Consider the following 22,314-nt stretch of genomic DNA (forward strand, 5'->3'; position numbering starts at 1 on the left):
TGTCTGTGTACCACTGTGTCTACAGAGGCCAAAAGATGGCATTTGCTCCCCTGAAACTGAAGTTCAGACCGTTGTTAGTCACCGTGTGAGTAATGGGTATTGAACCTGGGTCGGTCCCCTGAAAGAGCAGCCAGTGCTCTTAGTCACTGTGCTACACTGAGCTGTTTTCCTGGCCCAGTGTAAACCAGTGTTATTGGAAGAGCCTCTCTTGCCCTGGGTCCATTTTGGAGGTATCTTTTTGTCTCCATCCAGAGGCCTCTGCTTCTTTGGCAATATATGTGTTGTCCCCATGCTAGGAATTCAGTGTGGGACAAACACATCAGTCTTACTAGATTTCCCACATACAGCACATGAGAACTAGAAGTTCTTCGGACTACCTAACTGTAGCCTGTGACCATGCCTGGAGCCTGTGTTCTGCCTGGGGCTTCAGATCTGAGAGGGAAAGAGTGTAATCTTACCAGAAGAGCAGTTATCAAAGTTCAAATCTCCACAGATGACGTCAAACACCACCAGCTCCTCGGGGTTGGCTGTGCTGGTCGAGGAGGTAGATTTTCGGAAATCAGCCAGCCAGTCCTGAAGCAGGTCCAGCTGCTCACACCGGATGGCACTGTCCTCTGTAGACAGGACAGAGACCAGACTGTGAAGCTTGAGCTGGACTCCCAGCCAGGTCCCAGGTATTGAACCCAGAGCCAGAAGATCCCAGGCTGTGGCCTACCTGGTGGGGCATGCAGGTGTGTACAGGCGATGTACCCAACAATTCTTTGGTCCTGAGGTGTGCTTCCCACCTGCACCTGGGGGAAGGCAGGGTGTCAGTACGGCCATTATTCTCCAAGTGCAAAGGGACCCTGGCAATTCCCAAAGCCTTTTGCTCAAGCTGTCCCCATCCTGCTCTGCCCGACTCCTGGCTAGACTCTGGCTAGTGCCCAGGTGGAGACAGGTCATTCTCTACTTCTGGAAGTAGCTGGCTGGTAATAGAAGCAGGACAAGTAAAGGAAACATCAGGCTGCAGTGTCATATGGTTGTCAGCAATCTGTGTAAGCATTTATGGGCGAAGGAGGGAAGAGAACACAGAGCTCCTCCCCTCCCACCACCTGAGGCCTCTCCCAGGACCCCTCATCACCAGCTACAAGTCACAGGCAAGCTCCTTCCAGTCCCTGGTGTCACCAGGTGACTGGCACATTCACCTACATGACTTTCAAGTTTTTTATTTTGAGACAGAGTGTAATCTTACCAGAAGAGCAGTTATCAAAGTTTGCTATGTAACCCTGGCTGGCCTGGAACATAAATCAGGATGACCTTAAACTTACAGCAATCCTCCTGCCTCTGGTTCTCATGTGCAAGGATCACAGATATGTGCCATGTGTCATGCCCAATCTAACCTTTAGTCTTTTTAATATTCATCATCATCATCATCATCATCATCATCATCATCATCATCGTCATCGTCATCAGTGTGTATGCAACCCCCCTCCCATTCTCCACAAAAGCCAGAATTGGAGCTGCCTAGTGTGGGTGTTTCTAACTCTGGTCCTTACAGTAGAGCAGTATATGCTCTTAACCATGGAGCCGTCTTCTTCATCCCTCTTTTAGTCTTATCTCCTCTCAGTGACTCTTTCCTTCCTCCTCTGACCACACTCTCAACTTGACCTATTGCCCCTCCAATCTGAATTCAAAGCCACAACCCATTTGAGGGGCCATGGGCAGCCACCTGCTAGTATGTCTTTAGAGCCCCAACTGGCTGTATGCTTCATGAATTTATGGTTCATGGTCTTCTGTAGTCCCTTAGTCTTAGACCAGAGTTCTAGCTTATGTCCCCTGTTCTGGGCCCCTGACATGGGCTGGCCTCATGAGTCCAGCCCTCCTGCTTCCACAGTGGCACCTTCATGTCACCACTTCTCCAAACCTGACCCCTTCTTTACTAGGGCAGAGTTACATTGGGTGGGCCTGGCTCAGCAAGCAGGTGTCTTAGGCAGGCCATCTCTAATTCTGGTTTCATAAATATGGGCATCTTAACTGCTTGTCCCAAAGACAACGCAGCTGTTGCTCCTTATGTGTAACCCAGCACAAGAATGAGCCCTTGTCAGTGCTATGCTCTGGAGGGAAGAGAACACACAGCTCCTCCCCTCCCACCACCTGAGGCCTCTCCCAGGACCCCTCATCACCAGCTGCTGGAGGCTGCTTGAGTCCTTCGCCTGCATACCCCTCAGGGACTATTGTGGGCACCCGTCCTCAGAATCTCTATCAATAACACATATTTCTTTGTGAGCAGCAGCTGCCCTCCCCGACTTCATTAAACCGTTCCAATTGAATTTCCTGTGTTGATGAACCCTCAGACCCAGGCACTTCCCAGGGAGGTGGACCACAGAAGCCAAACTTCATTCTCAGTAGCAAAGGATACAACAGTGGCCTCTCAGGCAGTGTTCTGCTGCTGCTGAAGTCGAATGGGTCTTCTTCCCTATCTGGCTTTCTCAGTTCTGTCCCCTGGATTTCTCCAACTCCACCTTCTTCCCCTAGGTGCATGCCTATGGGTGAATGTCTGGCTATTTGATGACAGACTGTCTTGCTGTTTCTAACTCACATGTTCAGTTCTTGTCCATATACCAGGCCCATAGTGCAGCAATCTCATACCCCTGTTCTTGGAAATAGTCCTGTAAAATTATGGACCACTGATATATCTTGTTATAAAAGCATGTTTAAGGGCTGGAGAGATGGCTCAGTGGTTAAGAGCACCGTCTGCTCTTCCAGAGGTCCTGAGTTCAATTCCCAGCATCCACATGGTGGCTCACAACCATCTGTAAAGAGATCTGATGCCCTCGTCTGTACCTCGTGTGTATCTGAAGACAGTTACAGTGGACTTATATATAATAAATGAATAAATCTTAAAAAAAAAAAAAAAGCACGTTTAAGAATGCAGTGCTCAAAGCAGCACATGGCACGGCCCCCAGGGGTTCCTCAGGAACAAGTTTTTCCCACTGTAATCTTCAGCCATGTATACTTAAGCTGGGCCTTCCTCACCTGTTGAGTGTGTACCATTTAATGGATGGGCACACTAAGGCTCACAGCACTCAGACGGGCACATGCTAGACCTGTTGGCCTCCAGACACTGCTCTTTGCTGCTTTCTGGGCTGCTGGCGTCTTTGTCAAGGTCAGCCACACATTTGTCAGGCTTTCCCTTAGTATCGCTTGCCTTGTGCTGACAAAAGCATCCCTGCTGGCCCGCAGCAGAGAAGACCCCGCCTGGGGTGAGGACACCACAGTAGCAAGGCCACAGTTGCTCCTCACGCCCCTACCTCCCTCTTAACAGGTATGTGATCTCTGTAGCATCCAATTTATTATTTGCTAGGTCCCAGCCACTCCAAACGCAGTGTCCTCAGGACCTGTGTAGGCATGTGTGTTTCTCTTACAAAAACAGTCACTCTGAGAGGCTGTGCCCTTTAGTTCTGACAGCACAGAATGTTGATTAAAAAGGTGCTCAGAATTAGCTATGCTGAGCTGAGGCCAAAGGGAACACAGCCCTTCCTTTGTGGGATTGTCCACTTCAAGGGATCCATGAAATAAACTGGGAGACTGTGCCCCAGTGAGAGCGGTGGTAAAGGGAGGGAGGGACTGCTGGCTGCATTTTCCCAAAGCCCCCAGTTCCTCTCCAGATGGGCCTGACCCTCTTCTGTGGCAGGACAGTCTTACCCAATAGGGCCCAGCTCTGCTCCCAAAGGCAGCACCTGGCCGGACAAGTGCCCCCCAAATACCTGAGTGCAGAGTCAGGGAGCCCACAAAGGGAGAACTGGCCTGTGCTTGGCAAGACCAAAACTAAGAAAGCATGGGATGTGGAGGACCCATCGGGTGGGTGGTCTGTTAGGGCAGAGTATGGGCTGTAGGAATCAGGTTTGGTAAGGAGAAGGAGGCCTCACTGGAAGAAGTCAGCCACATTCACAGTGGGCAAGTGTAAAGGAATACGGCTGAGATGGTGAAGTTGGAACCAGGGGCATTTGAAAGTAAAATGAAGAATCTGGGATAGACTGGGCAGGCACAGGGTGCAGCCAGGGCGGTTGGTTTCCTCAGGCTTCAGCATAGGAGAGCATGAGTGGGGACCGCAGGGCAGTGCTGAGCTTGCTTCAAGAGTAAGTCAGCCAGACTGAGGCATGAAAGCTGCCTGAGGTCTAAGCTGGGGCAAGGTTACCAGCAGAGACAAATGGAGGCTAGGCTGTGGGAGCGCACTCCCTTGGGGGACAGGGACCCTGAGAAGTAAAGAGATCTGGCTACATGCTTATCCAAACCTTCAGCTATAGAAAACATGTCAGCCTTGTCCCAGCTTTAAAAGATGTTGCAAATCAAGTTTGATACAAAAACCATACTGGGTGGCTTTAAGGTTCGGGGTGGCATGGATCGACATGTTTGCCAACTAGTTGGAAACCTATGAGGTAAAGGGAGACAAAAAGAACATTAACGACAGAGCCCCAGAGGAGATGCTGTGCAAGAAGTTGTTCTTAGAACTGTTTCAGGGTCGTAGATGGAGAGGGAGGTGAGGAGGGGATATGTGGATTGTCCTGCACTGCAGTAGTCTGTGGACATCTCCAGGCTCACAGCCGTCTCTATCAGGCCAAGGTTCTACTCTGAACTTGACGACAGATCCCCTTCCTTCCCAGAAGGCCACTCTGGCTACTAAGACAGAAATACATCTTCAGTTACATCGCGAATGAACCATATGTCAGGATAGGAAGGCTGGAACTGTGTGTCAGGTGACCTACGTCTTTGTGGCTGGAGAGCTGGGACCCCTACCTGGCCGATCATGCGAGAGGCCCCGAGCAGCCCAGGGTGAGGCAGGCTCAGTGGAATCAGTGTCCCCTTACTCCCAGCAGGCACTGGGAATGAGAGAAACTTGCGCCAGACCATAGTCAGGGTCCCCTACCAAGCAGCCCCTCAGTCAAGTCTCTCTGCAGAAGAGCTGCTGCCCCGGGGGGCACAGAGCCCCATCTGCATCAGGAGGCCAAATGGTGCTTCAGAAAACTCCAGATTCACTTAACAGTGGCTTTTAGATAGAGAACAAAAAGTTGACACAGTCTTTCAGGCTCTGTGGAAGATAATGTGTAATGACCAAATTATCATGGTCTAAAACCTCCTCCAACTGCATCCAAATGAGCAGAAATAATTATGGTTCACTTTAATTAGTGACTATGAAGTGAAGCCAGGGGCTGGTGGGCAGACAGCCTGACAAGGCAGCTGCTGACAACCCAAAGTGGGAGCTGTCCCGGCCAAAGAAGTGGGGGCTGTCCCAGTCAAAGAAGTGGGGGCTGTCCCGGTCAAAGAAGTGGGGGCTGTCCTGGCCAAAGAAGCTTGAGGCCTCAGTGGCCAAGTGTGGTCTTAGCCTGCAGACCTGACAGTGCCTACGCTGGCCTGCACTCTGGCCTACTCTGGTCTCTGCCCTGTGTAAATGGAGATGGGGCTTGTTTCCTCTTCCACCAATCCTGTCTGGGCCTCAACACACAGGTCAGTCCCACTACACTTTACAGATAAGCAAAAGTGACTCCGATGTGAGAAACTGGCCCTGAGCCCTCAGCCTGAGCCCTCAGCCTGAGCCCATGTAGTAGGGCTGGGGGCCTGAGTTCAGCTGCATGAAAAGCTTTGTCCTAATTCATCCATCAGGGGAGTGAGCATTCCCAGGGAGTAAGGGTTGGCAGGGTCTGTGGCCTACTTCGTTGTGTGGCTTGGGGACAGCTAATGTGTAGCCCTCAGGCAGAGCCGAGGACGCCTACCTTGAGAAACAGAGCTCCCTTAGAGGCCAGGGCATCGAAGCTGCACCCATTGGGGTAACAGTGATAGGCCACGTCCATAACAGGGTAGCGGCTGGCAAAGAAGAGACCGCTGTTGAGACATTTGAAATTGCAGCAACCATGGCAGCCATAGACCCCAACATCATACAGGATGTACTCGAAGTAGCCATGTAGCTGCTCTTTCAACTTGGCAGCTGCACGCTTGTCAAACACCTCCTGCAGGCACAGGAAGTCCAGGTTGGCTGGGAAGAAGGCTGAGACCTCATGGTCGAAGGCTTCATCAGGGTGGCGCCTCCTGCGGGCTGCTGCCTTCTTCACCACAGAGGTCTTATACAGCAGCTTACTGTTACTGCCTGGCTCTCCGCTGCCACCACTGTCTTGTCCAGCCCGTGCCTTCACCAAGGACTCCCTGGAGGCGGAGGGGCTGCCCAGGCTCCCAGAATCCCCGTCCCGCTGATTGTGGTTGGGCATCTGGCCCTTTGGGGTCCCACCAGCCCCATTCCTGGCTTGGCTCCCAGGAGCAGGGTCATCAGCTTCCTGTGCCCGGCCTCCTTCCTCACCACCAATTCGCACAATGCAGCTGTCCTCAAGGCTTCCATCAGCCTGTTCCCCAGAGGCTGGGCCATTGGCAGCCTCATCGCTGGGGTGACGCCCACCATCTCCCTTGTATTCCACAGAGGCTGTCCTCTTAATGCTCCCAGGAACAGCTCTGGCCCCATCACTGCCCTGCGGCGACACCAGGCTGCTGAAGCTGGCTGCACTGATGGAGGTGTTGGTGGGGGAATCAATGTAGATTTTGATCTGAGGCCGGGCGGCCCCATTGCGGATTCTCTGCCCAATCTCTTTGGCCCGGGCTTGGGTGTTGAAAACATTATTGAGCCTTGCGAGCGAGTCAGGGAGGAGGCAGACATTGGCTGTGGCAAAGCAAAAGCTTTTGCCAGCCCCTGTGCCCTTCCATTCACTAAGCAGGGCTGCCCCACCAGCTGGGCTCTTGTCTTCTAGCCGGGAGTAGGAGTAGGGCCGGCGGGCAGACTGCAGTGGAGACCAGAAGATGAACCCAAGAAAGGCAAAAGGCAGCGCAGCCACAAGCAGAGCCAGGTAGACTGGCGTGAAGAGTACGGTGCAGAACAGCTGCAGGTAGCAAGGGTCATCTGCCCTCTGGCGCTTCTCATAGGTGGTGGGTATGAAGGAGGCGACCAGCCGGTCCACCAGCCAGTAACATGGGAAGATGAGGGCCCAGGACACAGCGTGGAGGGCAGACAGACAGCTGTTAGGAAAGGGGGTCGTGTACAAAACCATTGCAGCTCACTGGGCGCCGCAGCCGGCCCTACTACATGGTGTCCGTGGCAGCTGCAGCACTTTCCCAGGCGGGGGCAGGTGGAGGGTGGAGGACAGGTCACCTCCTGGTGAGATGGGACTCTGGATGATCAGTGGTGAGTGTCCCACAGACAGTCATGGTTCACTTTAAGGGGCCATGCTGGGACATGGAAGCTTGTTGAAAACCTGTAGAAAAGAGAATGAAGAAGTGAGTCCTTTACTGAGTTAGTCTGTTCCAAAAACCAGGGAATCCGTTTCACACGGAGTGTTTGGGGCCAAAAGAATGCCCCAGCATGCTCCATTTGCCTATAGATTTTTGTTTTCTAGGAATAAACAGCTTAGTACATGACTGTCCCTAGCTGGCTGTCTTGGTTCTGTAACTTAATTGCTTAAAAAATGGCCCATGTTTACAGAAGGGCATAGCCTTATGGGTACAAAGGGGTGTGTCTGAGAGTGTGCTAGACTGACACTGGCTAGAAGCAAGTGAAACCCTTTGGGAGCCAGGGGTGTGTTCTAAGTTGGCGGGCTGTGGCCTTAGTTAGAGGAGTGGTAAACATGTCTGCTCACCTTTTATCTAGTGCCAACTAGACCAGGACAGACAGAAGGGCCAAAAGTTAGAGGGCAGAGGGTAGTGAGGCAGGCTGGGCAGAAGAGCAAGGAAGCCTCATCCCACACAGCCTGCTCTAGCCATAGTCTGGCTTCCTGAGCAACTGACTAAGCTCTATGTGCTACCCCACAGTGTCCTGAGAGAACCCCAGGCAGTGGGGACCCAGGCACAGACTGTTTGACCTGCTGAACGGCTTATCCAGTTATAGGGACCCCGACGCTCCCCTAGACACTTGGAGAAGGTTCTTGGGGTTGCGTGAGCCAAAGTTTTATTGACTCTCCGGCTTGTAGTCCAAGATGCAGCTTCAAGCAGAGCCAACAGCACCTATACACATTCATCCTTGGTCCCTGCCCCAGGCTGGACTGAGTCACAGCAGTTTCGAGAGCAGGCCTGGCCACACCTAGAATAGGCCGACAGGTATATTGATTTTTTATGTCCATAAAGAAAGAGTCTTGTGTTTATCCAGCCTCCAGGGACTCATGCTGTTCATCCTGAGGGGAAAATCCAGGATGCATGACCTGTATTTTGGTTACAAGGCCAGACAGGTAAGTTCATTACGTTCTACACCACTTCTGCCCCTGACACTTCAGCAGGTCTGGACCCAGACCCTCATCACACATCCTGGCCCTGCATTCTCTCCTCCCTCCTGAGACCTCTGTCACTGGAGCTAGAAACCTAGATATCATTTATACTGCCCTCCCTTTGTCCTCATGTCCCTCTGAGCATCTCAGTATGAGCTGAGGACAGTGTCACAATTGATCAACTTTTATCAGCCTCCACCCTCTCCACACAGTGACTAGAGGAACACCTCCTCAGCTGGCCTGCAGTCTCTACAGCCTGTCACTTACTACGGTTTCCCTAGTCATTCTGACGGTGGTACCAGAAGCTCCCTCTGAGGAGCTCCCATAGTCCTGCTTGTTCCCTCAGCCTCTCTACAGCTCAGCCTAGACTCAGCTTCCTGGGGAAGACTCTTCATCTCCTTGCCCAGGTGGCTGAGGCAGGTTCGTGTGTGTGTGTGTGTGTGTGTGTGTGTGTGTGTGTGTGTGTCCGTCCCACAGAACAGGGACCCGCAGCTTGTGTTTCACGTACTTCAGGATATGCCTACCTACCCAGCAGATGAGGGGCTCCAAGAGGGAAGGGGCTACACAAGGGTTTCAGGTCAAGGCAAAAGTGTCAGGCGACTCACAGATAGGATAAATGAACAGAGGTCCGTCATGACGCTGGTGCCAGGAAGGAGGCAGCCATTTCCCCTCCTCCAGGCACTCCATGTGAAGTGGGGATTTCTACAGTTGATGGTGGCCCAAGAGCATGCAACTCTCTTCTTGACTGTTGTTCCCCCTCTGTACCCTTCAGGACTCCGCTGAGCATTCTCTTCAGGGAACCTGTCCAAGGCATATGCAGCCCCAGCCCCAGCCCCAGCCCCACGCCAGGCTGTCACTTGGCCTAGAGTTGGAGCTGTATCTAGGAGTCCCTCCTGCCTAAGATCCACAGAGATTAGGTGTCTGAGGCCAAGCCCTGGTCGTGGGCCACTCCGATTGGGAATGGAAGTAACAAATGCAGAAACAACCCACGTAAGGAATGAATTCTGTGAAGTCGGTCTTCCCGTGGTGAGCATCAGGTTTGACCTGTGGCAGTAATGTGGGCTGCACAGATGACCTAAGGACAAAGGATCAGGGAGGAGGTCTGTTAGCACCCCAAGAGCCTCTGCACTGTCCACGAGGGGGCTAGGGCACCCCTGTGAGTCAGGCTTCCTGGGAAACATGACCCATTCTAACCCCTGTGTGGCTCAATCCTAATGCTGGGTAATAAGATTGGGATCAGCTATTGCCTGGGACAGGGCTTTAGGAGACAAGGCAAGAGAATCCATCTTCAGCTGCCCCTTGCTCCCTTCATTCTTGTTGTGAGCCCAGAAACCCTTTTGGCAAAATCCTCTCATTTGCAGTGATCTTTCTGCTAGTCCTGGGCTGGACATGGGCATGTTTTGGTCTCCATTTTTACAGGGTTGGTGAAGGGGAGGGCCTGGAGTGGCAGCTGCAGGAGCTCATGGGAGTACTACCACCATAGGGATTCTCTAAAATGAGACAGCCCTGAGTCCCTTGGTCCTCCATGCTGTCACCCCAAATCCAGCTACCCTGAGCCTCTTCTTTAGTGCCCTGAAAGGAGGACATGTGGGTGCTGCCCTGCTCTAGTTCCTGTATACACCCGGAAGCTATGCGACAGCAGACACAGAGGGACTGCCATGGACGAGGCTGTTTCTAACGCTCTAGATAATTATTTTGTCTCGGAAATGAAAGGAGGGTAAACAAACAGCACACATTAATTAGTCTGATCTACACTTTCCTCATGAAAGAGGAGCACTGCAGTTAAACACGAGAGGCTGGCAACTTCCCAGGGGTTTAAAGTGCTCAAAGGAGTGGCCGTGGAAGGACGTGGCTTTCCCAGGCTCTCCAAGTCCAGGCAGGTGCTCGGCCACACCCTGCTTATCTCCCTTTTATCTTGTGTGCACTGTCTAGGTGGGGTCAAGCATGAGTCTGTGACGGGCATAGGTTCTGGCTTTGGGCACAGGGCCCCATTCTCTTCTCAGTTCCTCTTCTCTAGTTCATGTCCTTGAACTGACAGCTTTGCAAGCAAGTCCTGCTGTGGACATTCTTAAGGGAGCAACAGGTTCCTCCAAGGCCGTGCATACCTCAGCTTCTTAGATTAGGTGGGTCATTCAGGGTTTATGCTAAGACTGACAGTCACCCTTGGGTTGGCCTCCTTTGGAAATCCTAATATATTGTTCTAGGGTTACTAGAAGCCACATCTCTTTCCCTCCATAGCAAGGTCTGTAGAGCTGAGCTGAATACTCTCAGGCTCTTGGTCCTCGGGGATCCTAGCAGGATCCCTGATCCCTTCATTATGAGTTGTGGGGTTATGACTGGGAGGTATATGGTGCCCCAAGGCAGGACCTCTGGGAGCCAGCTTCTCTGGCTTAGATGTAGAGACCAGGCTTTCTCCTTTTACCTGAACTTTGTAGTCTTGCACTCAACCTGGGAGTCAGGCTAGCCCAAGTAACTCTCTGGCACTAACCATTGAAAGGGGTAGCAGTGCGTACCTCTAGGGCTACCACGAGGACTAGAGGGACCTGGCTGATGGTCTAGTCACTCTTGCTTCCTCTCCTTCAATTTCCTGAGGCCACCTAGTGTATCACACCTCTCCCCAATTTGTGTTTTCTTCACTATTAGGGGGATAACCTGAGCCCATCCGCAGGACTTTCAGGACCCTGACTGAACCAGTGAGCTTTGGGGATCTTCACAGGTGCCAAAGCCAAAGCCTTTGCTCACTTGCCCCTCTCTTTGGCAGTGAAGACAGAGGGGACAGTGAGCTCTGTGGGCCACAGATGGACGTAAGTGGAGAAGAACTGGCCTAGGAAAGTCTGAGAGCCCAGAAAACCCTCAGTCCACATGGAAGAGGGAAGGGTGGACAAATCCACTCCAGGATCTTAAGTCTATAGTCCCAGGCATTTCTGGGAAGCCTGAGGCATTAAAGGCAATGGCTTCATCGTGGCCATTCTTGCAAATTAGCCTGTCAACTCTGAAGGCACTTGACTCCTAGTCAATAACCTATGTGACTAGAGTGTGGGAAGGGCACTATGGCTGCTCAGAAGCTGGAGTTAAACCAAGGTCTCGCTCTAGATAATTACACGTGGGTCCAGAGGCTGTTCTTCCCTCCCCAGTGAAGAGAATCCTTAGGAATGGCCCTGTCTGGGCAAGCTGTGGGAGGCAGGACTGTTCCCATCGAGCATCAAATGACCAGGCCACAGAATTGCAGCTGTGGAAGGTGGGCCTGGCTAGCACACTGACAGCGCAGAACACAGCCTCAGAGTAGCTTCAAGGGCCTTGTGCAGATGCTGACTGTGAACCTGAGTTTCCCTGGCACTGGGAAGGTGCAGAAGCCAGGTCAGTTCTGGGCAAAGCAAGTCCTGATCCTGTGTAGAAGTAATGCCATTTCTGAGGGGGTCTTTGAACTTTGGAGGGCTGGTAATTGCTTCATTTGGCATTGCCTGCGGTTTGTACCTCCTTTACTACCCTGTCTTCTGAACCTCAAGCCTGCTGAGCTCTCTTTCTCACTATAAGCTTAGAGTCTTAGAGCAAATTATCCTATAAGTCTTTGAGTCTAAACAGGAGCTGGACCAAGCCCCAGGTTCCAAAGGAAAGGCCTGTGATCACTCCAATCCCATTACCAGAATGTGCCTGCATTCACCAGCGGCTGTGAGATCAGGCCAGCCCATTCTGCCTAGATGCTGCCGCGGAGAAGTTGGCATGGCAACGTGAGCTCTGAGCTGCTGAAACTTGGAGTCAGCTCATTGCTAAGAGGACAGAAAGACTGATGAGAGACAGATGCTTTTCTGAGTTGGGGGAGGAGTTGGAAAAGCTATAACCCAAATAGAACTGATGTTTGGGGTCTAGCATAAATACACAGGCTTTCGCAGTGACTCCCTCAGACACAGCTAAAAGCCTATTCATGCCTCTCAATCTAAAGCACCCAGCTCCACCTACATCCTCCTGCCCTGCTTCACCTCTGGCAGTGGCAGACACACTCCCCTGCTCCAAGGTGATATAACAGCCAGCCACATCAAGAGGCACCATAGTCCCCTGACCTCCCTGACAATTCTAAGTGTTCCCTTAGGAAATAAGTCTACATTTTCTCCAAGATGGATGACCACACTGAGAGCCTGCAGCTTCTAGAGCCTTCCTTGAGAATGAATTCAGCCCTGAGGGAAAAGGCCATAAGGCTAGAGTGGAGAGGCCAAGTCTTCATAACACACTTGAGTTCTAATCTCTCCACCTGAAGCCACACAGCCTGCAGACTTTCTAATTAGTGAGTCAGCAAATCACCCTGACTTTGCTGTGGTCGTTTTTGAGTGTTTGTCACTCACCACTAAAGACACTTTGTTTTATCTATGTACAGCAGGTATGTGATCTTTCTAAAGCTAAGTTTTTCTCAGATGTGCATAACTCCTATGCTGCCCCTAACTGAGCACTGGGCAGAGTAGTGTCCTCATGAGTCAGGGAACCCTGCAGTTCTGCATGCTTCAAGGCATCCCTTACAGCTAACTAGTACTCTGAGCAGGTCTACATGCCTCAGAGCATCTCTTGCAGCTAGCGAGCACTCTGAGCAGACAGAGCTTGCAATCACAAGCTCTGAGACCAGGTATGTAGAGTCATGGTGGATGTCAGACAAGTTGACTGAGGGCTTCTCTGGCCCTTAGTTTCTTTTTGTATGAGATGTGGATGAAAATTCCTTGGGCTAGTTCAGCAGTTCTCAACCTTCCTAATGTTGCGACTCTTTAATACAGCTCCCCATATTGTGGCAACCCCCAACCATAAAATTATTTTTGTTGCCACTTTATAAATGTAACTTTGCTGTTATGAATCATAATGTAATCCTGGTATGTAGGATATATGGTATGCAATCCCTGGAAAGGGGACATTTGATGCCCCCCACCCCCCAAAGGGATCTTAGTTCCCAGGTGGAGAACCCCTGGGCTAGTTGGAGATGGCAGGCATCCCCATCACTGTGTGCAGAGCCTGCCTTGCTTCTGTGTTATCACCAGCACTGCTACAGGTATGTTTCCCTTGCCTTAAAGTGCTGGGCTATAGTGCCTGCTTAACAGCTTTGAAGCCCTGAGTTTAGTTCTGAGCACAAAACAAAACAAGAAGAAAAGGAAAAAGAAAGGTTCAAGATATACCCAGAAGCTTCAAGTTATCTCATGGGGTGGGTTGGCCTTACAGAAGGGTGCCTGCTCTCCTAAAAGATGGGGCAAGGACACTGTGGGAGATGGGCAGGCTTGCCTCCTGGCAGGATGATACTAGAGCTGTCTGTTCTGAGCTGCTTGTATAAGCCAGAGTCATAGGCTTCTGTAGAAGCCAAGTGTAGGCCAAGGGTCCATAAATTTTTCAAAAAGAAACTTTCCATGGGAGCTATTAATTCATGGTGTGGCTTCTGAGAATAGGAACGGGATGGGAGCGGCTCTGAGGTGTTCTTTCCAACAGCCAGCCTGGGCATTTCTGTGGCAGAATTCAGAAAGCCTAGACGAGGCCAACTAGTGTGTGCTTGGAAAGCAAATCTCAAGCTAGGTCTGTGGAGGGTGCAGAGCGCTCAGCCAATCTGGCCACTCAGTCTTCCCTGCTTACCATTCCAGAGTTTTCCATTGGAGACTACAAAGGACATTGCTAGGGAAACTGGGGTGTAGCTGGGTTCCAAGTCCTTGCCTATGCTTCCTCTCATTCCCATGGTTCCGGATATTTTGGGTAAGAACCTGCCTACACCAAATCCCTTGCAACAAGTTGGCTGAAGCAGAAGTCATGGGACTTTTACCAGTCCTGTGTCCTTGTGAAGGGTGAGACCAGTATAGCAGAGATGACTTGGGGTGAGTGAGGGCTTTCTCTGTGACAAGGATGGGCTCTGAGACCACCCAGCTCACAGACCTTTCCCCACTAGGCCTCAATGGGCAGAACTAGAGCAGACCTGATTCAGGGGTAAATAGCTGAGCATTTATTCAGCTAGGCCTGAGCCTATATTCTCTTGAGTTCTGAGCTGCTGGAAGCTGGAGCATGGGTCTGAGTCCAGACTCAAGAACAGTCCAGGAAGGCGCTCTTAGAACTCTCAGCAGATCATGTTATTGTCTTCAGTGAGTTCTGGGGAACCAGTGTGTAAGAGGAGCTACCTAGCTGGTCAACTGCCAAGGAAGCACCGGCATTCCTCACCTAGCACCAGGAGTCTCTTTTCAGGCACAGTGACAAGAGTAGTCTCATATCTCTCAGACCCCATTGCTGAGGCCTCTCAGCACAGTTCCTGATCTCTAACACAAAAGCTGTTAGCAATGGTTTGAAAGCCAAACAAACCAGAGTATACTTTGCTTCAGAAGAAACGGCAACATGTTTTCTATAGGAGACTTGTTGACATTCTTCTGAAGGATCATTTCATATCCAGCCCAGAATTATCTATGCAAATAACATTTAACAAACTGTGTCCCAGAGAATGTTTGCAGTGATTAACCAGTAAGCAAATTAAATCATTTATGCAGCCCACCACCAGCCTTCCCATAGCCCTGGGCAGCTGAGGCTGGGTTTTCTGGACTGAGATCAGGTGTCATTCTGCTGAGGGTCAGGGACTTTTGTCTCAGGCCCTTTCAAAGGTTTATGAGCCCTGGCCACTGCTACACTCAGGGACTTCTCCCACATACACCAGGATAGAAGCCCTTGGCTCCCAAAGAACCGACCGTACTCCCTCCCCTTAAGAAAGGATGTACAGAGCAGACAAGGGCCACTAGCATAGGACCCATGTGTGAGGCTGCTCAGTGCACACCTGAAAGAGGGCTGGGGGCTGCTGAAGCCTGTTAAGACTGAAAGCCAATCATTTGAATTAAAATGGAGGGGAGCTTATGGGTTCTGTGGTTCTTCCGTGTTTTTTATAAGTCCTGCCACTTTCTCCATCCTCAACACCAGGAATCTTCAGGGCCTCTGGGTTTCAACTATGTCACCTGGTCAACTCATGGTGGCAGTGACTGGCTGTTGAGCTCTGTACTTCATTTTTTTTTTGTTTGTATTGTTTTATGTGTACATGTTTCTGTGTGAATGTATATGTGTATGTGTGTGTATCTATGTGTGCTCATTCACCTGTGTGGGTGTGCTTGCCCATCAGTGTAGGAATGGAGGCCAGAGGTTGACATATTTCTTCCTCAATTCTTAATTTTCTGAGAAAAAGTCACCGGACCTGAAGTTCACAGTTCTGGCTCGGATGCCTGGCTGGTGAGCCCTCAGCTCTGATTGTGTCTATCTCTCAGCACTGGAGTTACAGATGTGCGCTACCGCACCTGGATTTTACATGGTGCACTGACTAGTTTTATGTCAACTTGACACAATCTAGAAGCATCTGACAAGAGGGAACACTAATTGAGAAATTGCTTCCATAAGATCAGGCCATAGGCAGGACTGCAGGACATTTTCTTAATTGATATCATTGATGGGGAAGAGCCTAGCCCATCACGGGTTGGGACACCCTGAATTGGTGGTTCTGGGTTCTGTAAGAAAGCAGGCTGAGCAAGCCACCAGGAGCAAGACAGTAAGCAATACTCCATTGCTTCTGCATCAGCTCATGCCTCAAAATGTCCCATGTTGGGCTCGCACCCAACAACCTCAGTTGAGTTCTTGCCTTGGCCTCCCTCAGGATATGTAGGCCTAATATACCCTTCCCTCCCCAAATTGCTTCTGGCCGTGGGGTTCTATTTCAGCAACAGCAACACTAACACTAACTCCAAATTCAGGTCTCATGCTAGTACAGCAATCATTTCAAACACTGAGCCACTACCCCAGTCCTGCTTGTTTTTTGAGACTGAGTTTTTGTTTTTGTTTTTTTAAGACAGGGTTTCACTGTAGCCCTGGCTATCCTGGAATTCACTCTGAAGACCAGGCTGGCCTCAAACTCATGGAGAACTGCATGCTTCTGCCTTCTGAGTGCTGGGATTAAAGGCATGCATCACTACAACCCTGTCTGAGACTGGGTTTTGATGTTCTAGAATATCATTGTGTAGTCCAGGCTGGCCTCCAGCTCACAATCCTTTGCCTTCTGCTGAGTACTTCTGACAGCGAGTGCAAGAACTCTTGGCTCTGGTTGCAGCAGTCCTACGTACATAGATCGCTAGTGTGGATGAAATATATTTCTACCCAGCAGTGACTTCTTAAAGGGATGGGTGTACTTTACTTTGGTAAAAGTCTAGGCAGACTTTTCTCTTTGTGCAGACATCTCTCAAAGTTGCATTTCCTAGTCCCCTTATGAGACAGAACACTTAACAGCAGATGTCAGAACTTCCATAGCGCTCTCTCCTTCTGCCATGGCCCTGTAGTGTCTGAGATTACAGCTACTCCATCGGTCAGGTGCCCTAGATTCCCACTATGCAACTGGACTAATAAAGCATCTTTAATTTCCAGATGGGATTTCATGTATCCTGGTCTGTCTTTGACCTCACCTTGGAGGACCTTGGACTTCTGATCTTCCTACTTTAACCTCTCAGATGTTGGGATTTCAGGTATCAGCCACCACAGTCTGTTTATATAATTGTAGGGATTGAACCCAGGTCTTCATGCCTGTTAGACAAGCATTCTACCTTCGAGCTATATCCATAACCCCAGACAGCTTCTGATTATAACCACAGCATTGGCCATCCCATTTTAATCAGCTGAGGAAGGCAGGCTGTTCTCCCTGCTTGACTCCAGAATGAAGCCTTACAGAGTAACAGGCTTTGGTTGCTCGGACTGCAGCCAGATCTACCTCTGGGCCCCCCCCCCTTTTGTCCCCATTTCACTAGTAATATCTCTCTGCCCAGACTCCAGGCTTGGAGGAGGCTCACGGTTCACTCATCTCTTCACAAAGTCCGTCCTGCTCTGTGCCCAGGTCCTCTGGGACCATGAAGCACTGGGGCCTTTGCGACCTAAGCTTTTCATTTTTGGTGGAGACTTTCTGCTCAGGGAGAAACAGTTTGATACCAGTAGACAGTAAATCCATAGACACAGAGAAGAAAATCCATGTGAATGGATAGAAACTTCTATGAGAGGTTGATCTAGGGGCCAGCAGGGACTGCAGAAGACAGACAGGAGGCAGGACCAGGCTCTCACAGGTGGACCCATGTTGGGACAGAGCCGAGAGCTGATGCTTCATGTTTGGAGCCAGAGCCAAGGTGCTGGGTGTGGCCAGGTCTATGGGGTTAGTACTGTTGGACAGAAGACAGGGCCACGGCAGAGAAGTTAAACAAGGAACTTGGGAGCCAGAGTCAGAGATGCTTTCTCTAGGTGTTTCATGAGAAATGCTGGTGACGATGCACGTATGGAGGTGCAGGTGTCCTCTAGAGGGTGTGGGGACAGGAGGGTGCTGGGTACTGGGCAGGGCAAGGCAAACAGTGAGCAAGGGAGAGGCTGCAGAGAGAGAAAGAGAACTGAGAGTGGACACAAGAGATATGGAGCCGCTCAGGAAGTCATGCCTCCCAAGGCCACCCCCTTAGTGACTACAGTGACTGCGTACAGGCAAAGAGGCAGACACAGGAAGACCAGCTCTGACTGTAGGCATGAGGGGGTGTTTCTGTGCCAAATCAGTCCCCCTAAGTGGTTTGTTTGCCTTGTTTTTAACTTTTCATTGTATGTGATGGGTGTCTTGCCTACATGTATGTCTGTATGAAGTATACACGTCTGATGCCTTGGAGGCCAGACAGGCATTGGTCCTCTGGAACTGAAGTTACAGATAGTTGTGAGCTGCCATGTGGGGTGCTGGGAAGTAAACCCAGATCCTTTGACAGAGTAACCAATGCTCTTAACTGCTAAGGCAGCTCTCCAAGACTCACTGTCCAGATAGTACACCCACCATGCAGCTCAGGCTAACCTACATAACCACTCACAGTATGCTGGTGCTATCTGGAACCTGCCCTATAGCTGGCTGAGGGAGTGAATGGCAGCCCAGCTTGAGGCTGCACTCCCACCCATACAGAAGAGGTGGGCAGTGTATCCGGGCAGACTTGCTGGTAAGGTTTGAAAAGAAAATCTCCATAAAGATGTCAGCACTAATGAAAACTGTTCATGCAATTTTGGTCAGAATTGCTTTAAGAAATAATCCCAGAAGGTTGGGTATAGTGATACACACAATCTTAGCACTAGGGAAGCTAAGGCAGGAAATTTTAGGCTAGCCTCAGCTACATAGTGGTGGGACCTTGTTTCATATAAACAGCAGTAAAAATAAGTTTCAGCAACTGGGGATGTGGCCCAGTAATTGAGTGCTTGGCGTGTTCAAGACCTTGCTCAGGAAGGAAAGGGAAAGAAGGTAGAGAGGAAGAAAGGACTAGACTGAGGCTTTCGGCTCCTTGATTTCTGTTTCCTTATTTTCGGCCCCTGGTCCTTTGTCACCATACTTCTTGTCCTCTTCCTGTTCTCACAACTGTCCCTTCTTAGAGCCTTTTGATGCTGCCCCGTCTCTTGATGCCAAACTTTCCTCTGTCTCTCCTTAAACCCTTCAGGTGATTCCTCATGGGCTATCTGTTCCTAAGTGACAGCCAGCGCAGGTGCCTCATGACCTTTGACCCCACGTATCTGACTGACAAGTTCCCCTTCAGGTTCATTATTCCTCTTCTGTTTTTCTAACGCCAGCTCTGTCTCTCAAGGGGTCACTGAGCCATAGGCCTCTTCCATATCCTGCTTCCTGTCAGTAGCCAACATGCAAGGGCTCTGCCTCTGGAGCCCTGGAGCTGGGTTTCCACAGCCATGCCCAGCCACTGTGTCTTCTCCCACCACAGACTACAGTAGTCCCCTCCTCTGGCTCACCGGTCACTGCTGCCATCTTTCTGAAGCATGCAGTAGACTATACTGCTTCCCCTTAAGCCCTGCAGCGGCTCTTGCTGATGCGCCATGTACGTAGGAGAAGGCAGGCTCTCCCCAGCAGCCTGACCTCTATGTTCCCTACTTCTGGAGCCCCAGGAGCTCAGACCTGAGCAGTTTCCCATGATGCCTTTGCAGGTATGTCTGCTCAGTCCTCACCTGTGCAGAAGGATGTGGCTTCAGCAGAGGAGGTCATCTTCCAGAGCACAGCCATAAGCCTCTCGAGTCTCAGCCAGTCCCCACCTGTAGCTCCCAAGATCCCTGTGGACCTTTGATCTGCCTAAAGCAAACATATCTGTCTTGGCAGTTTGCTGTTTTTGTGCAACTTTGAAGTCTGAACACCAGAAAGGTGACCAGCCCCTGTCACAGAGATTTGACCAAAGGGCTCTGGGATGGAGCAGTCTTGAGAACAAGAGAAGGGCAAGATGGATGGTGACACAGGACCAGGGGCAAAAAACAGAGAAACAGGAATTGAGCAAACGAAAGCCCTTATTGAATTTCCTCCCAGTCCCAACTTCATGACTTCCTTCCTTTCCTTCTCTGACTGGAGGTTCAAGCTATGTCAGCACATCCCATACTTTTAATCGAGTGGGGTCTGGTCCAAGGACTTTGCCCACAAGGCACTGTTTTCTTATTCTGAGGCCCGATGAGGAACCGGGTCAATGCCCCCAGCACTGCCCACAGACCTTCATTGTTTCACTCCATCATCTGCCCCTAGCTATGTGGGCTGGTAGGAAAGTAACAGGAAGTCTGCTGCTACCCGCCTGACAGGTGGCAGCCTTGTGCACTCTGAACCTTGAGCCACTGCCAAAATGACTCTGGCTTCTCCAAGTCCACCTGCACCACTCAGGACCTCAGACTTTTCTCCCTTCTTTTCCCTTCTCTCTCTCTATGTTGAGATGGGGCACAGCCAAGGCCCGGGACACAGTAGAGACATGAAGGAGACTGGAAATGAACAGAGACTGCAGAAATAAGTGATATGCCTTTTGGGGCCATGTGAATCGTTGTCAAGCACCTTCAGAGAATGTGTTCTTATCACTAAGGTACATTCAGTACCTCAGTCACCATGGATGACTACAGCTGACCCCACTGTACAGATGAGGAAACTGATTCAGAGAAATAAATGGCAGTTCCTGAGAGGTAGCAGCTGAATCATTTGACTCCAATTTCCCTTCTCTCTGCCTTTCTCACAAAGGCCAAGTATAATGGTAAGCACACATCTTCAGACCTACTCAGTGCCAGTGACCTTACATCAGCCTGAGTTCTGGGGAAGAATACCATGGTTCCTAACCTGTCTGTCCTGCCTTCCCTATGTGCGCAGGATAAGATCCCTGCTTTGTTTTCTTCTCCTAAAGGTTCTATCCATCACTGACTGGGTCCCTGTGTAGTCTCCAGTGAGCTTTCTCCCTTCCTGTGGGTCCTGGCTTTATCAGGTTCACTTACATTTTTTCATACAAGTCACCACTACCTGGGACCCTAAATCTCCTCGTTCCTGGTCTGGTGACGTTGGCAGCCCAGAAAACACTTACTCTTTTAGTATTTGGGAAGGGTTCTTACAGTGGTCTTGCTGCTTGACTCTTGACCTGAGGTTCTTAACTCTAGGGATCACTTTGTGTTGCCAGTGTCTGCTTTTATCCCTGGATTCTGAGTGCTCAGAAGTTTGACTCTTTCTCTGTACAAATTCAAGAGAACGAGTAAACTTTAAAGTCTCTGATAAATATTGCCAAACTTTTTTTTCTACCAGTGTCAGTCCACCGATCATTTGAGAAGGGTTATTTCACAATACCATTAGCAATTCTGGGTTTTAGGGTAAAAAACATTGTTATTTAATGGTTGGGGAGCAGTGATGTTTGGTTACATTGTTCAGGATACTTGTTACTCTCCCCTCAAGTGCCTTTCTTCACACTTTCTAAGCAGGCTTGGGAGTGCAGCCACTCTCACCCTACACTGTCACAGCCCTCCACAGGAGGGCAAACCCTGCACTGATTCTTACCTCAGAGCCATGGACTTCAAACTTTTTAAGGAAACAACAGAAGTTTTTAACTGATTTCACCTAGCACCTCTTTATATAAAAATATTACCTGATAAGTTAATCAAGCATTGTCAAGCACGATCATTATAAGCACCAATCAGTCTGCACTACACAGCGAGACCCCATCCAAAGACCCAAAACTAAAAAGAAAAAGCAGTAACACAAAGCAAAACAGGAACCCCGGAGTCCATTTCCGGGAGTTCCAGAAGTCTGTCTTACCTGAGGAGGGGTCACTTGGGCCTTGTGTCCTTGCCTCTGGAGACAAGAGGTCCAGGCAATCAGGACCTGAAAGGGGATTAGCCATTCACAGTGGTGGTGACTGGAACAAGACAGCCACACAGGTGAGCCAGTACAAAGACCTCACCTGGAGGTGCTACCACACCCTCATTGTCGCCAGCACATGGGTGTGAGGTCTGACTATCCTAGCAGAAGTGCAGCCAGGGGGATGAGGGTGGGGTTTATGCAGCAGAAAGTGAGGAAGACTGACAGGTGGGAAGGGCTCCAAGTGAGATGGATGATCCCTCCACGTGGGCTGCTGCACCCAGAGGCCCTTGGTGTGCAGGTTGAAAGGGGCGCAGCAAAGAGGCAAATTCTGAGCCCTGCTGTGGGCCCGGATTTGATCTAGTAGGTGAAGCCATAACAATCAGGGCCCTCTCTGGAAGCTTTGTGTAATCTCTGCCTCCCACACAGATCTGAGGTACAGAAGGGCGGGAACTGGAGAGTGCACTGAGGCCGAACATGATCAGGAAAGGGTTGTGGCCACCTTTCCTGATCAAGTTCAGAAAGAAAGAAGAGTTGTGAGGAAGAACCAGAGGGATTTGTAGCAGTTAAGAGAAATACCAGCAGAAGGAAGGCTGAGCGAGTACACGACTTCGGAGGGTAGAGTGGGAGGGTTTTCTGTGAGTGGAGGCCTTTAGACATAATGCTACAGCCTCCCTATACCACCTCAGCTTTCCTAGCCCAGGGACTGTGGCCCTAAGCTGGAGGGAAGGTGTCCTCTCTCTTTTATAGGACCAGCTCTTGGCCCTCTAGTTCCACCCTGGCCTCATGTGAGGGCCACGCCCCTGGGTTGCTGGCCAATCCTTGACTGTCGCCACCTATGCCTTGATCAAGGTCTATCAAACGCATCCTGTACCCAGCATAGCAAGAGAAGCTCTCCTTTGTCTTCCTCCTTCCCCACCTCCACTGTTC

At 50.5% G+C, this 22,314-nt stretch overlaps 1 protein-coding gene across 3 annotated transcripts in view; it reads right to left on the reverse strand.

The window, feature by feature from the left end:
• Nucleotides 1–22,314, reverse strand: part of Smpd3 (sphingomyelin phosphodiesterase 3) — an 83,397-nt gene that overhangs the window by 6,453 nt on the left and 54,630 nt on the right. The window contains exons 2-5 of one of the 3 annotated variants that reach the window (XM_087595338.1): nt 21,343–21,408; nt 5,751–7,271; nt 716–791; nt 459–614 (exon numbers count right to left, since the gene is read on the reverse strand). In XM_087595338.1, coding sequence (XP_087451464.1) covers nt 459–614; nt 716–791; nt 5,751–7,067 — 1,549 coding nt within the window. In that variant the 5' untranslated portion in view covers nt 7,068–7,271; nt 21,343–21,408. Of the gene's footprint in view, nt 1–458; nt 615–715; nt 792–5,750; nt 7,272–19,250; nt 19,494–21,342; nt 21,409–22,314 lie in introns of those variants that run through there. The other 2 variants (XM_087595339.1, NM_053605.2) reach the window with 2 other exon arrangements.

Source organism: Rattus norvegicus, chromosome 19 (assembly GCF_021556685.1).
Source record: "Rattus norvegicus strain SHRSP/BbbUtx chromosome 19, alternate assembly SHRSP_T2T, whole genome shotgun sequence".
NCBI lineage: Eukaryota > Metazoa > Chordata > Mammalia > Rodentia > Muridae > Rattus > Rattus norvegicus.